We start from the raw sequence: 15,240 nt of genomic DNA on the forward strand, positions 1-15,240 counted from the left end.
CTTAGGCAGGTGGTCAAGTCACTTGTCTTCTCCTATTCCCCAATCCTATTTTCTCTAATACCTCCAATTGGTTGTCTCCCAGTCTTTTCCAATCGTTCTCCTCTCCTCCTGCCTTCGCCACTAACCATTTGACAGGTTTAGAACCAGTGAGGAATTACCATAGTTCTCAAGTTTCAATTGAGGGGGCTAGGAGCCAAAACGGCTGTTGTTTCCTGTTTTTGTTTTATTATTAATACATTAGGTACATCTGCATTAGTGCAGCTACCCTAGACTATATGAAGTGGAGTACAGTGTGTCAAAAAAGCTAACTACGTGATGCTATAAAATCCCCATCACACAGGATGGTTAGTCATACAGAGGCATGTGATAAGCAGTCTGCACTGGCAGACTCCGGAAGCATTTTGAGGATATCATCAACACAAGATTGAATAAGGTAGCAGTGGTAATAAAAGTCTCTATCTCGCAGGATGCTTAGTCATACAGGGGACATATGTTTAGTAGCCGGCACTGGCAAATTTTGGGTACACTATGAGGATATCTTCAAGAATACGAGAGTGAATAAAGTAATTGCAAAGCTCCAGGTATCTCATGCCAACTGGTCTGAAAGGTCTAATAACTGGGCATTCAGTGATTGTAGCATGGGAACGGTTCATGATTATACGGGAGTAAAACAAAACTTTCAGGACAGTCCTATGTCACCAAGGAGGCCTAGGGGTGGGGCTAAGTCAGAGTTTTGGCTGGCCTAAGAGTAACACTCAGTAGTCATTGGTTGAGCTTTGAGAGGCGGAGTCCCCCAGGGTAGTGCCTAGTCACCCATTGGCCCAGCCTCAGAATATTCCAGGTTTGCTTTGAATTGATTGGTTCTCCTAGCCGGAGCCAAGCTCCAGAGGAAAACTTTAGGTCTCCCAGGGATAGTTTAAGAATATTGAAGTCAGTGTGTCTTGGGGCTTACTGGTGTACAGGTCTCCTGACCTGTAGGAAAGCCATTCAACATCTTGGCCGATTTTGCAAGGATTAAGGTAATGTCTGTCTGAGTTTTGATACATCAAAAGTAATTGCACACTCCGTTTATATTACCTCTTAAGGATAATCTGAGAGTAGGTTATATTTTTAATTTGTCTTCAATATACGTGACTTAAATAATAAAGTGTATTTTAATTTCATTGTGTTTAGCTATTTGTTCCCCCTTTTGGTTATTAATGCTGATTCATGACTATTTGCCTGGTTTTATGTGCGGTCCTAGAAATTCCTCTGTGTTCTTCTATTGTATGGTTATTAGAGTTGTCCTTGAACAAAAATTAGTGTAGTGTAGTGTGTTGTCTTTGAATCCTCAATCAGTAAAGTAAAGATTACCTTTTAATTTCCCAAGATTTATTTACCAAGTTCCTTACCCCTTGACTTCATGATTGCCGCTGATATTCGCCGTAGCTCAGTGAGGGGTCATGCTGAGTTGCAAGCAGTGTTAAGCTGGGGTATTGAGTGGAGAGTAAGGGTAGAGAAGTTAGGATTATTACATCAGCATATACAAACAACAATTAAAGTGCACCAAATTAGATGCATATATTCTGATATGCTATAAATATGTTCTATTTATGTTATTTTTACTGAGCATATCTCTTACGGCAGCTCAGAGAACTTACATCTTTAATTTGTAATGTGGAAATAATTGTTTTAACTGACAATAATAATAATGACCCATGTGCTCTGGCTTGAAACACTTGCAATACATTCCTGCAGCTGTACTATATTTCTTGGAAGTTTTGTTGATGGTTTGAGGAGAATTTCCTTCTAAAGTTGTTTTGGTTTTTGGAATATAGTTACATTCTTAGCTTCCTATGGTGTTGACAGCCAGGTTAGTTATACAGTTTATTTTCACTCATGAGGCTAAATAATCAAATCATAATGATTTTATTACATTAAATAATCAAATATTGTTTGAATTGTGTGTGTGAATTTTTCAGCATAAACAAACAAGTAACACCAAGAGCAGGTCTACTTCAGAGGGTTCAGGCCCAGCTGACAAATGAAGGGATAGGTTTTACTGCATTCAGTATCCATAAGGCGCATCCTCACCGACGTCTCCATCACTTGAGACATAATGCCACAATTAAAATAGCCACTGCCCCTTGGCATGGTGGTGTTCCAGTACGGTGATTCCGGGTGTAAAGGTCTTCCATCCACCCACGTCCAGTACCCCTCGTGGTCCTCGTCAGTGCTCCCCACCCACAGGCTGCTTATCTCTGGGGAAGAGGCAAGGCTGCTCAGTTGGTTTAGATTCAGCTGCTCGGAACAAAATGTTGCAAGCAGCACGGGGTATGGTGAGCCCGTCGTTCTCACCTGGCACAGCAGATATGCCTGGCTGGTGATGAAGATTAATCCACCCAAGAGGTGGCACGGGCATGAATCGCCCGTAAGTGGCTGGTCAGTGAGGCAGTTCTGTTATAATGTGGGAATGAGTGAGAGGGATGGGTTAGAGGAATCGGAGAGTGGTGATGGGTGAGTAGGATGGATGTGTGTGTGCGTGTGTACTCAAGGGTAAATTAAATACTCTTGAACACATACACAATATAAAAACTAAAAACAACATCACACAGACCATAACACTGACAGATCACTCAATACAGCAACAGGGAGGGCAGGAAGTGCTGTTATTGCTTATCAGCACAATTGAAATGAATATAAGAATTTGTAACTGGGTACGTTGAACTTATCCTTGCAAGTTGAACTGATTGCCATACTGGTAGCACTCAAATTTATTGACAACACTGAAGTTGACAGCTTAATTATTGTGGAGGGAACCACATTCAAAGTGCCCGCCAAAGGAGACATTTCATAGCGTAGGCAGGACTGTGCCCTGATTGGTGGACGGCGACCGCGCACAGCCTTCCCGCGCAGCAGCCCCGCGCAGGTCGAGAGAGGGAGCACAGATATGAACTGCACGTAACCCAATGCGGACGACGCCCATCCGGCACCACCTGCACTTAGGATAAGTGCTACTAGGATTACTGAAGAGGCTTTGACTCCCTCTACCCTATCCTTCCTGAGAAGCCTGGACTTGCTTCACCTGCCTTCGCCGACCTACTTTCCCCGACGACTTCAGCTCAAGGTGAACTATTACGGTTTGTATTACGTCACCCCATTGTTATACCACGTGGCGACCACCTCCACATTATTTCTGACTACCTTTCCTCACTACATTTTTATATAAAATAGCTAAATAAAATATCTTACAATCAAATACCCAAAAATTAAAGCTGGAAACCTTTCAACTTTACCCTAAATACTTGATAGTTTTTGTTGTCGGGGACAGGAAGCCTGCGCTTAGGCATGTATCGAAATCCCTGCAAGAGCGCACTACTGACCCTCCCCAGGATGCAACCCCACAACAGTTGCCTATAACTATATATATATATATATATATATATATATATATATATATATATATATATATAGTTTTACCAGAGTTTTCTTCCATATATATATATATATATATATATATATATATATATATATATATATATATATATATATATATATATATATATATATATATAGTTTTACCAGAGTTTTCTTCCATATATATATATATATATATATATATATATATATATATATATATATATATATATATATATATATATATATATATATATATATATATATATATATATATGGAAGAAAACTCTGGTTTAGAAATTTTAAACTGGATTTATGCAACACATTATCAGGTAACACAATAACCACAAGGAGGCCAGCAAGCATGGTGACAACCTCCAGGTACAGGAACAAGGAGGCCAGCATGCATGGTGACAACCTCCAGGTACAGGAACAAGAAGGCCAGCATGCATGGTGACAACCTCCAGGTACAGGAACAAGGAGGCCAGCATGCATGGTGACAACCTCCAGGTACAGGAACAAGGAGGCCAGCATGCATGGTGACAACCTCCAGGTACAGGAACAAGGAGGCCAGCATGCATGGTGACAACCTCCAGGTACAGGAACAAGGAGGCCAGCAAGCATGGTGACAACCTCCAGGTACAGGAACAAGGAGGCCAGCAAGCATGGTGACAACCTCCAGGTACAGGAACAAGGAGGCCAGCATGCATGGTGACAACCTCCAGGTACAGGAACAAGAAGGCCAGCAAGCATGGTGACAACCTCCAGGTACAGGAACAAGGAGGCCAGCATGCATGGTGACAACCATGCTATATTAATTAAGCTGGATTAGGGCATGCCTATACCAAAGGAAACAGAGAGTTAGTATAAATGGAGTCAAGTCAGAGTGGGAAAATGTTGTAAGTAGAGTGCCTCAAGGCTCTGTCCTGGGACCTTTGTTGTTTATAATATATATAAATTATTTAGATTCAGGTTTGAGTAGCAACATTTGCAAATTTGCCGATGATACGAAAATCGGTAGGGAAATTAATTTGGAGGAGGACTCACTATCACTTCAAGTTGATCTAGATAGGGTTTTGAAATGGTCAAAGGATTGGCAGATGCAGTTTAATGCTGATAAATGTAAAGTTCTGAGGCTAGGTAATGTTGATAGAGTTACAAGATACGAGCTAGATGGTGTTGAGATTGCGAAGTCGGATTGCGAAAGGATTCTGGGAGTTATGATTAGTAAGAATTTAAAACAAAAGGATCAATGCATGAATGTTCGTAATAAGGCAAATCGGACACTCGGATTTATTAATCGCAGCGTTAGTAACAAGACACCTGGTGTGGTTCTTAAGGTATATCTTGCTCTGGTTAGGCCCCATTTAGATTATGCAGTTCAGTTTTGGTCGCCGTATTATAGAATGGATATAAATTCACTTGAACGTGTCCAGCGTAGGATGACTAAGTTAATTCCCCAAATTAGAAATCTTTCATATGAAGAAAGATTAACAAAGCTTAAGTTGCATTCACTGGAAAGGCAAAGAGTTAGGGGTGACTTATAGAGGTTTACAAGTAGATGAATGGACATAACAAAGGGGATATTAATAGGGTATAAAAAGTATCAACACAAGACAGAACACGAAACAATGGGTATAAATTGGATAAGTTTAGATATAGGAAAGACTTGGGTAAATACTGGTTCAGTAACAGGGTTGTTGATTTGTGGAACCAATTGCCGCGTAACGTGGTGGAGGTGGGGTCCCTCGATTGTTTCAAGCGTGGGTTGAAGGAGTGTAGGAGTGGACCACAGGACGGCTGGCGACCAGAGGCGCTCATCACCACAGAAGATATATGGGAAGTGTTCCGTCAGCGTGGGAGTGGCAGGCAAATGGAATATGATGGAGAATGACATCGAAGCACACATATATAAGCTAAGATATAATAAACCAAGAGGATTGTAGGCATTGCGTCAGAAAACTGAAAGTCGCGGCCGAATTGCTGGAGCTCACTATACAATCATAGGTCAATACAACAACAAATTTAAGAGTACCGTTGTTGATTGCGAAGGTGGATATGAAGGTGGCGTCGCCCGGGTGGGAGTCGAAGACGGCCAAGTCGACATTATCCCCTGGGAGGAGCTGACAGATCTCCCGAGCCTTGTCGTACGTCTCATTCATGTCGAAGTAGCTGTAACAGCCGGTCCCCAGCGGCATGAAGCCCTCGGGGCACGTCGTCCTCACCGTCTTAGCATTATCACCTGGAAAGAGTGTTCGTTAGCATTCCCCAGCCCACCCTGCTGATACGTCAGTACGTTGTGTAACTGTGTGGATCTTCCTGCATGTATCCACGTGATGGACACATATAAAGTAAAACTTGGTAGTATTCATTATGTAGGGCCCGGAAAAATAAATACTAAAAACCAAACTTAAATACTCCTAGCCTACTATAGCACATATATGTACTATATTAGGCCTCAGATAACGTGAATTAGGCCTAGGATTATTAGGTTAGGATTGTTCTGTGATCTACACTGGGTTGTTCTGTGATCAGTACTGGTTGTTCTGTGACCAATACTGGTTCTGTGGTCAATACTAGTTGTTCTGTGATCAATACTGGTTGTTCTGTGATCAATACTGGTTGTTCTGTGATCAATACTGGTTGTTCTGTGATCAATACTGGTTGTTCTGTGATCAATACTGGTTGTTCTGTGATCAATACTGGTTCTGTGATCAATACTAATTGTTCTGTGGTCAATACTGTTTGTTCTGTGATCAATACTGGTTCTGTGATCAATACTGGTTCTGTGATCAATACTGGTTCTGTGATAAATACTGGTTATTCTCTGATCAATACTGGTGGTTCTCTGATCAAAACTGATTGTTCTGTGATCAATACTATTTGTTCTGTGATCAATACTGGTTGTTCTGTGATCAATACTGGTTGTTCTGTGATCAATACTGGTTGTTCTGTGATCAATACTAGTTGTTCTGTGATCAATACTGGGTTTCTCTGGATCAATACTGGTTGTTCTGTGATCAATACTAATTGTTCTGTGATCAATAATGCTTGTTCTGTGATCAGAACTGGTTGTTCTGTGGTCAATACTAGTTGTTGTGTGATCAATACTGGTTGTTCTGTGATCAATACTGGTTGTTCTGTGATCAATACTGGTTGTTCTGTGATCAATACTGGTTGTTCTGTGATCAATATTGGTTCTGTGATCAATACTAATTGTTCTGTGGTCAATACTGTTTGTTCTGTGATCAATACTGGTTGTTCTCTGATCAATACTGGTGGTTCTCTGATCAAAACTGGTTGTTCTGTGATCAATACTATTTGTTCTGTGATCAATACTGGTTGTTCTGTGATCAATACTGGTTGTTCTGTGATCAATACTGGTTGTTCTGTGATCAATACTGGTTGTTCTGTGATCAATACTAGTTGTTCTGTGATCAATACTGGGTTTCTCTGGATCAATACTGGTTGTTCTGTGATCACTACTGGTTGTTCTGTGATCAATACTTGTTGGAAAGTTTCCAACACTAATATATAATTTCTTATATTACAATACATCATTATTGTATTAACTACAGTATTTATTAACCCTACTAACTGTATTACAAATATAAATTAATATTTCTCTATCTACGCGTCATTTGCTGAAATTCTCACCACATGGAGAGGTATATTGCGTCAGATAATGTCCAGCAGGACATAATTATTACGAACATGTGAGAGAATTGAATAATATTCTCAACTTTTATCAGTATTCTTTATAAGAGTTAATCTCTGATAATATTACGACTAGTGATTCAATAACCACGAGTTCTTAACCTAAATTATCTCTATATAACAGTTTATCTGTTATATCCAAACGCTATGGAGGAAATAGAAATTCTCTCCATTTCTCGTTAATAAGAACACTGTTCATGATTAACACCATTTAGCGAGAATATAAACAATATTTAATTCCCTACAATTGCAACGCTGTTCTCATTAACGCATTACGTAAAGTAATTACGTGGAAAAGAATTTTCCGTCCTTACAAATTTTATTGCGAATGCGTGAGAGAGGGGTTGAGGGAGACGAGAGCGTGGCGACGCCTTGAGTCAGAGCTGGACTAGCGACGCCATCAGAAGTACGACACGAGCGTCCAGAGAGAAGCGAATTTCCAACAATTCTACGATAGTCCCTTACAATTAATCGGCCTAGGAGTGTGCAACTGCTCCAATAGCAGTCTAAGGATTGCATCGGTGGACAACCAGCAGGTTAAGTGTTCTCATATTATTAATCGAGCTCTTTTAATTTTATAATACACTTTGTCCATCGTTACACCACAAGACCTCCCCAAACTACAAGTACGTCTGTAAGGAATTTGCTCTGTCCCTTCTATTGAATAGTGATGACACAATCTACTTGGTGTAGGCAATTTGTACTTTTAATTGGAATTTCAGTGTGCGTTGGAGCGGCCGTGGTCTCATCATTTTCCCACGCCACGCTCTTGGCTCACGTGGTCCAGCAAGCACCAGACGACGCCATCACGACTCTGCATCTCCGTTCACTGTCACAGCTAAGCAGCTGAACAAGTTCAATTTAGTTTTATTTCACTAAGTAACGGTTGATAACTAATAATTCTTTAAAAATATTTCATTTACATGATTTAGGAAATCAAGTACAATTTGATAGCCTCATGAACTTCAAATGAGAATAAATATCTTGTCTAACCATTACTCAATATATTCATGTTACTAACCATTGGTAGTAATACTAGTCTATTGTAATATCTTGAGGCCCATTCACCTCTAATTATCTTTGCACAATTTTGCAATTAATTATCTCATTTACTTCAGTGATCGAACCATACTGAAATGATGTCAGGGATGCAATAGTCTTTTCACATTTAACCCCCCATTTTGGGTGAGAAGATTTGATTCATAAATTAGTCAATATATATATTCAAGATAATAATTATCAATAATATCCATAGGACACTAGTTCATGGATTTAATAGTAAACCACTTGCTCTACCCAGTTTCCACTTTTCCCTTAAAAAGTGGTGGTCCTTCGTAGGTATCGAATTAGGATCAATTTAAATGAATTACATGAGTCAAGTTTTCCCACAATACTTGTTGTTCTGTGATCAATACTGGTTCTGTGATCAATACTTGTTGTTCTGTGATCAATACTGGTTGTTCTGTGATCAATACTGGTTGTTCTGTGATCAATACTGGTTCTATGATCAATACTGGTTGTTCTATGGTCAAAACTGGTTGCTTTGTGATCAATACTGGTGGCTTTGTGATCAATACTGGTTGTTGTGTGATCAATACTGGCTGTTCTGTGATCAATACTGCTTGTTCTGTGATCAATACTGGTTCTGTGATCAATACTGGTTGTTCTGTGATCAATACTGGTTGTTCTGTGGTCAATACTGGTTGTTCTGTGGTCAATACTGGTTATGTGATCAATACTGGTTGTTCTGTGATCAATACTGGTTATTCTGTGATCAATACTGGTTCTGTGATCAATACTGGTTCTGTGATCAATGCTGGATCTGTGGTCAATACTGGTTGTTCTGTGATCAATACTTGTTGGAAAGTTTCCAACACTAATATATAATTTCTTGTATTACAATACATCATTATTGTATTAACTACAGTATTTATTAACCCTACTAACTGTATTACTAATATAAATTAATATTTCTCTATCTACGCGTCATTTGCTGAAATTCTCACCACATCGAGAGGTATATTGCGTCAGATAATGTCCAGCAGGACATAATTATTACCAACATGTTAGAGAATTGAATAATATTCTCAACTTTTATCAGTATTCTTTATAAGAGTTAATCTCTGATAATATTACGACTAGTGATTCAATAACCACGAGTTCTTAACTTAAATTATCTCTATATAACAGTTTATCTGTTATATCCAAACGCTATGGAGGAAATAGAAATTCTCTCCATTTCTCGTTAATAAGAACACTGTTCATGATTAACACCATTAAGCGAGAATATAAACAATATTTAATTCCCTACAATTGCAACGCTGTTCTCATTAACGCATTACGTAAAGTAATTACGTGGAAAAGAATTTTCCGTCCTTACAAATTTTATTGCGAATGCGTGAGAGAGGGGTTGAGGGAGACGAGAGCGTAGCGACGCCATGAGTCAGTGCTGGACTAGCGACGCCATCAGAAGTACGACACGAGCGTCCAGAGAGAAGCGAATTTCCAACAATTCTACGATAGTCCCTTACAATTAATCGGCCTAGGAGTGTGCAACTGCTCCAGTAGCAATCTAAGGATTGCATCGGTGGACAACCAGCAGGTTAAGTGTTCTCATATTATTAATCGAGCTCTTTTAATTTTATAATACACTTTGTCCATCGTTACACCACAAGACCTCCCCAAACTACAAGTACGTCTGTAAGGAATTTGCTCTGTCCCTTCTATTGAATAGTGATGACACAATCTACTTGGTGTAGGCAATTTGTACTTTTAATTGGAATTTCAGTGTGCGTTGGAGCGGCCGTGGTCTCATCATTTTCCCACGCCACGCTCTTGGCTCACGTGGTCCAGCAAGCACCAGACGACGCCATCACGACTCTGCATCTCCGTTCACTGTCACAGCTAAGCAGCTGAACAAGTTCAATTTAGTTTTATTTCACTAAGTAACGGTTGATAACTAATAATTCTTTAAAAATATTTCATTTACATGATTTAGGAAATCAAGTACAATTTGATAGCCTCATGAACTTCAAATGAGAATAAATATCTTGTCTAACCATTACTCAATATATTCATGTTACTAACCATTGGTAGTAATACTAGTTGATTGTAGTATCTTGAGGCCCATTCACCTCTAATTATCTTTGCACAATTTTGCAATTAATTATCTCATTTACTTCAGTGATCGAACCACACTGGAATGATGTCAGGGATGCAATAGTCTTTTCACATTTAACCCCCCATTTTGGGTGAGAAGATTTGATTCATAAATTATAGTCAATATATATATTCAAGATAATAATTATCAATAATATCCATAGGACACTAGTTCATGGATTTAATAGTAAACCACTTGCTCTACCCAGTTTCCACTTTTCCTTTAAGTTGTGTTGAGGACTTAAGGATTCAGTGAGTTAATTAAAGGGGTAATTAACTGGATAAGGGGTGCACACTTATTGTTGAGTGAGTGAGAGCTGTTATAGGAGAACAGTGTTGAGCTTGAGTGAGATACGTCTCGGGAGCAATTAATTGTCCGTGTGACAACTAATTGACCACTCTAGCTAATTATGTAATTAGCCTTCTCATCATGAATTCACGTAGTGGGAGAGGATCTGTCAGAGTCTGTCAGTATTTGTGTTAACGTAATTTGCTCGGGACTAATTACCTTTCTGGGGTATAGCAATTTTTGGCTCATGATAATTAGTGGAGTAATTAACGTCTGGAGTCTTGAGGACTCAGATGACTCGGTAAAGCGAGGTCATGGAGCTAGCATAAATCGTTATATTAATCATATCCTGTCTGAGGACAGTGGATTAATTGCACTCATTTTAATTAAGGTAATTAACTCCTCTCCTGTGAATTCACAGTGTTTGATGAGACCTGCTTAGGCAGTGCGGAGTGAGACGTATTTATGTATGATTAATTATCGGTCCTGGTGACAGTTAATTAATTGCTCGGAGTTAATTAGGGTAATTAACACTCAGTAAAGTAAATTTTGACACAGACTGTTGAGAAGCTACCAAGTTAGGGTAGGCTTAGTTATCGTAACTCAATGGGGATGTAATTAGTGGTCCGTTTGACCTTAATTAAGAATTACTCACTGAATACTTGCAAGGAGTCAAGTGTGATCTAATATAAGAGAGTTTTGAGTTATTGTTAACAAGATGACATGTGTTAAGAGAGACAAGTGTTAATGATTAACGTAGAGTACCATCATGTTGTTGTCTACGAGAGACAATTGGTTGTGATTAACGTAGTACTTTGTTGCTGACTGCTGTGATCAGTCAACGTAATTAATCACATAATCAGTTTGGTAATTGATTAAGGCAATTTCTTTTGTTTGTCGTCTGGTGACGAGAGTAGAGTAACTTAGGGATTACTGGAGCTGTGTCCTAGAATCCCACCTTGCTTGACTTTGTTTACTGTTTACAGTGCAACTTCTTGTAGGGAGTTGCAAAGAGTCTTTACACTAGGTTGTGATAGGGGGAGTCACTGTTGGACTACCCGCCTAGTTACGGGGGTCACTCCTGTTTGGAAGGAGGGCCCTTAAGCTTGTGATTATAGTATTGTCACCGTGAAGCCGTGACAATATTGATTGCATGCTTGTGTCTTCAGTGGGCATCATTGTTCAGTTAGTTCACTTGTCAGCCCGAAGTGTCAGCAGGATGGAGACTGCTGTCATTTCTCGTGGGGCTGTTGAATAGCTGTGTTGCAATTGCCACTGGATGGACAATAACGTAACCACTCGCTGTGGTGTAACTTAGTCTGTGATATTTTTTTTAGATTTGCAATATTGCGTCATCAGTGGGCACACCTGTGTTCAGGTTAGTTCAGTATGCAGCCGCACAGCAAGGGTTGCTATTTAGCTGTTTGTCATCGTGCCACTGGATGGACATTAACGTAACGTAAACTCGGTAATGTAGTAGTTTAGTCTCTTGTTATTAATGAATTGTTATGTTATAGAAAACGGTCTTTGATGTCAACCCTTCAACCATTCTTTTCCACCCATGTTCTGCTTTATACGATTGAATGTTGATGTGATCTTTTGATGACGGCTGTCATTGGGAATTCGAATTCCAATTCATAGCGCCACATCAAATATAAATATTTGATTGTGAGAACCCGTCGGTTACCCTTTATTAGTTTTAACGTCCTGTTTAACTAGGAGGAGCCAGCGGCCTATTGTGGACACGTTTTCACCCCTAGTGGTGGAGGCCTGGCGGTTTGCTTCCGCTTTTCCTTTTTCTATTGGACTCATGCTTAACTGCCGTGAGCAGTCTTTAAACTTGTAGTCCACCTCCTAAGGGAGGTAGGCGTAGAAAAAAATCTCACAGATGTCCCCAAGCAGGATGATATTTGGGGTTGGATTTGTGAGGTTTTCCCAAGCAGTACATACATACGTACACACGGTGACTGAGCGAACAGCACGCTGGACGTGTGATCCTGTGGTCCAGGGTTCAATCCCGGGCGCCAGCGAGAAACAATGGGCAGAGTTTCTTTCACCCTAATGTTCCTGTTACCTAGCAGTAAATAGGTACCTGGGAGTTAGTCAGCTGTCACGGGCTGCTTCCTGGTGTGTGTGTGTGTGTGGCGTGGAAAAAAATAGTCGTTAGTAACAGTTGATTTTGACAGTTGAGAGGCGGACCGGAAGAGCAGAGCTCAACCCCCGCAAGCACAACTAGGTGAATACATTCATACATACAAAATTTTGTTGAGGGAGGTTAGGGTGTGATGGTGAGGAGGGTAGGGTGTGGTGTGGAGGGTAGGGTGTGGTGTGTGAGGGTGTGGTGTGTGATGGTGAGGAGGGTAGGGTGTGGTGTGTGAGGGTGTGGTGTGTGATGGTGAGGAGGGTAGGGTGTGGTGTGTGAGGGTGTGGAGGGTAGGGTGTGGTGTGTGAGGGTGTGGAGGGTAGGGTGTGGTGTGTGAGGGTGTGGAGGGTAGGGTGTGGTGTGTGAGGGTGTGGTGTGTGATGGTGAGGAGGGTAGGGTGTGGTGTGTGAGGGTAGGGTGTGGTGTGTGAGGGTGTGGAGGGTAGGGTGTGGTGTGTGAGGGTGTGGTGTGTGAGGGTGTGGAGGGTAGGGTGTGGTGTGTGAGGGTGTGGAGGGTAGGGAGTGGTGTGTGAGGATGTGGAGGGTAGGGAGTGGTGTGTGAGGGTGTGGTGTGTGAGGGTGTGGAGGGTAGGGTGTGGTGTGTGAGGGTGTTGAGGGTAGGGTGTGGTGTGTGAGGGTGTGGTGTGTGAGGGTGTGGAGGGTAGGGTGTGGTGTGTGAGGGTGTGGAGGGTAGGGTGTGGTGTGTGAGGGTGTGGAGGGTAGGGTGTGGTATGTGAGGGTGTGGAGGGTAGGGAGTGGTGTGTGAGGGTGTGGAGGGTAGGGTGTGGTGTGTGAGGGTGTGGAGGGTAGGGAGTGGTGTGTGAGGGTGTGGAGGGTAGGGTGTGGTGTGTGAGGGTGTGGAGGGTAGGGTGTGGTGTGTGAGGGTGTAGAGGGTAGGGTGTGGTGTGTGAGGGTGTGGTGTGTGAGGGTGTGGAGGGTAGGGTGTGGTGTGTGAGGGTGTGGAGGGTAGGGTGTGGTGTGTGAGGGTGTGGAGGGTAGGGTGTGGTGTGTGAGGGTGTGGTGTGTGAAGGTGTGGAGGGTAGGGTGTGGTGTGTGAGGGTGTGGAGGGTAGGGTGTAGTGTGTGAGGGTGTGGAGGGTAGGGTGTGGTGTGTGAGGGTGTGGTGTGTGAGGGTGTGGAGGGTAGGGTGTGGTGTGTGAGGGTGTGGAGGGTAGGGTGTGGTGTGTGAGGGTGTGGAGGGTAGGGAGTGGTGTGTGAGGATGTGGAGGGTAGGGAGTGGTGTGTGAGGGTGTGGAGGGTAGGGTGTGGTGTGTGAGGGTGTGGAGGGTAGGGTGTGGTGTGTGAGGGTGTGGAGGGTAGGGTGTGGTGTGTGAGGGTGTGGAGGGTAGGGTGTGGTGTGTGAGGGTGTGGAGGGTAGGGAGTGGTGTGTGAGGGTGTGGTGTGTGAGGGTGTGGAGGGTAGGGTGTGGTGTGTGAGGGTGTGGAGGGTAGGGTGTGGTGTGTGAGGGTGTGGAGGGTAGGGTGTGGTGTGTGAGGGTGTGGAGGGTAGGGAGTGGTGTGTAAGGGTGTGGTGTGTGAGGGTGTGGAGGGTAGGGTGTGGTGTGTGAGGGTGTGGAGGGTAGGGTGTGGTTTGTGAGGGTGTGGAGGGTAGGGAGTGGTGTGTGAGGGTGTGGTGTGTGAGGGTGTGGAGGGTAGGGTGTGGTGTGTGAGGGTGTGGAGGGTAGGGTGTGGTGTGTGAGGGTGTTGAGGGTAGGGTGTGGTGTGTGAGGGTGTGGTGTGTGAGGGTGTGGAGGGTAGGGTGTGGTGTGTGAGGGTGTTGAGGGTAGGGTGTGGAGGGTAGGGAGTGGTGTGTGAGGATGTGGAGGGTAGGGTGTGGTGTGTGAGGGTGTGGAGGGTAGGGAGTGGTGTGTGAGGATGTGGAGGGTAGGGAGTGGTGTGTGAGGGTGTGGTGTGTGAGGGTGTGGAGGGTAGGGTGTGGTGTGTGAGGGTGTGGAGGGTAGGGTGTGGTGTGTGAGGGTGTGGTGTGTGAGGGTGTTGAGGGTAGGGTGTGGTGTGTGAGGGTGTGGTGTGTGAGGGTGTGGAGGGTAGGGTGTGGTGTGTGAGGGTGTTGAGGGTAGGGTGTGGTGTGTGAGGGTGTTGAGGGTAGGGTGTGGTGTGTGAGGGTGTGGAGGGTAGGGTGTGGTGTGTGAGGGTGTGGAGGGTAGGGAGTGGTGTGTGAGGATGTGGAGGGTAGGGAGTGGTGTGTGAGGGTGTGGTGTGTGAGGGTGTGGAGGGTAGGGTGTGGTGTGTGAGGGTGTGGAGGGTAGGGTGTGGTGTGTGAGGGTGTGGTGTGTGAGGGTGTGGAGGGTAGGGTGTGGTGTGTGAGGGTGTGGAGGGTAGGGAGTGGTGTGTGAGGATGTGGAGGGTAGGGTGTGGTGTGCGAGGGTGTGGTGTGTGAGGGTGTGGAGGGTAGGGTGTGGTGTGTGAGGGTGTTGAGAGTAGGGAGTGGTGTGTGAGGGTGTGGAGGGTAGGGTGTGGTGTGTGAGGATGTGGAGGGTAGGGTGTGGTGTGTGAGGGTGTAGAGGGTAGGGTGTGGTGT

At 43.2% G+C, this 15,240-nt stretch overlaps 1 protein-coding gene and 1 long non-coding RNA gene across 3 annotated transcripts in view; both read right to left on the reverse strand.

Annotated features, from left to right (window-relative positions):
• LOC123755754 (regenerating islet-derived protein 3-beta-like) overlaps positions 1-15,240 on the reverse strand; it is a 45,399-nt gene that overhangs the window by 29,066 nt on the left and 1,093 nt on the right. The window contains exons 2-3 of one of the 2 annotated variants that reach the window (XM_045738511.2): positions 5,432-5,638; positions 206-2,240 (exon numbers count right to left, since the gene is read on the reverse strand). The exons of the other annotated variant lie outside the window; for it this stretch is intronic. Coding sequence (XP_045594467.2) covers positions 1,993-2,240; positions 5,432-5,638 — 455 coding nt within the window. The 3' untranslated portion in view covers positions 206-1,992. Of the gene's footprint in view, positions 1-205; positions 2,241-5,431; positions 5,639-15,240 lie in introns of those variants that run through there. 2 annotated transcript variants of the gene reach the window in all.
• On the reverse strand, positions 9,868-13,023 carry LOC123751391 (uncharacterized). The gene is made up of 2 exons (XR_006772093.2): positions 10,201-13,023; positions 9,868-10,025 (listed from the first exon to the last, which is right to left on the reverse strand). It is a non-coding gene; the product is annotated as an uncharacterized lncRNA (long non-coding RNA).

Source organism: Procambarus clarkii, chromosome 43, assembly GCF_040958095.1.
Source record: "Procambarus clarkii isolate CNS0578487 chromosome 43, FALCON_Pclarkii_2.0, whole genome shotgun sequence".
Classification (NCBI taxonomy): domain Eukaryota; kingdom Metazoa; phylum Arthropoda; class Malacostraca; order Decapoda; family Cambaridae; genus Procambarus; species Procambarus clarkii.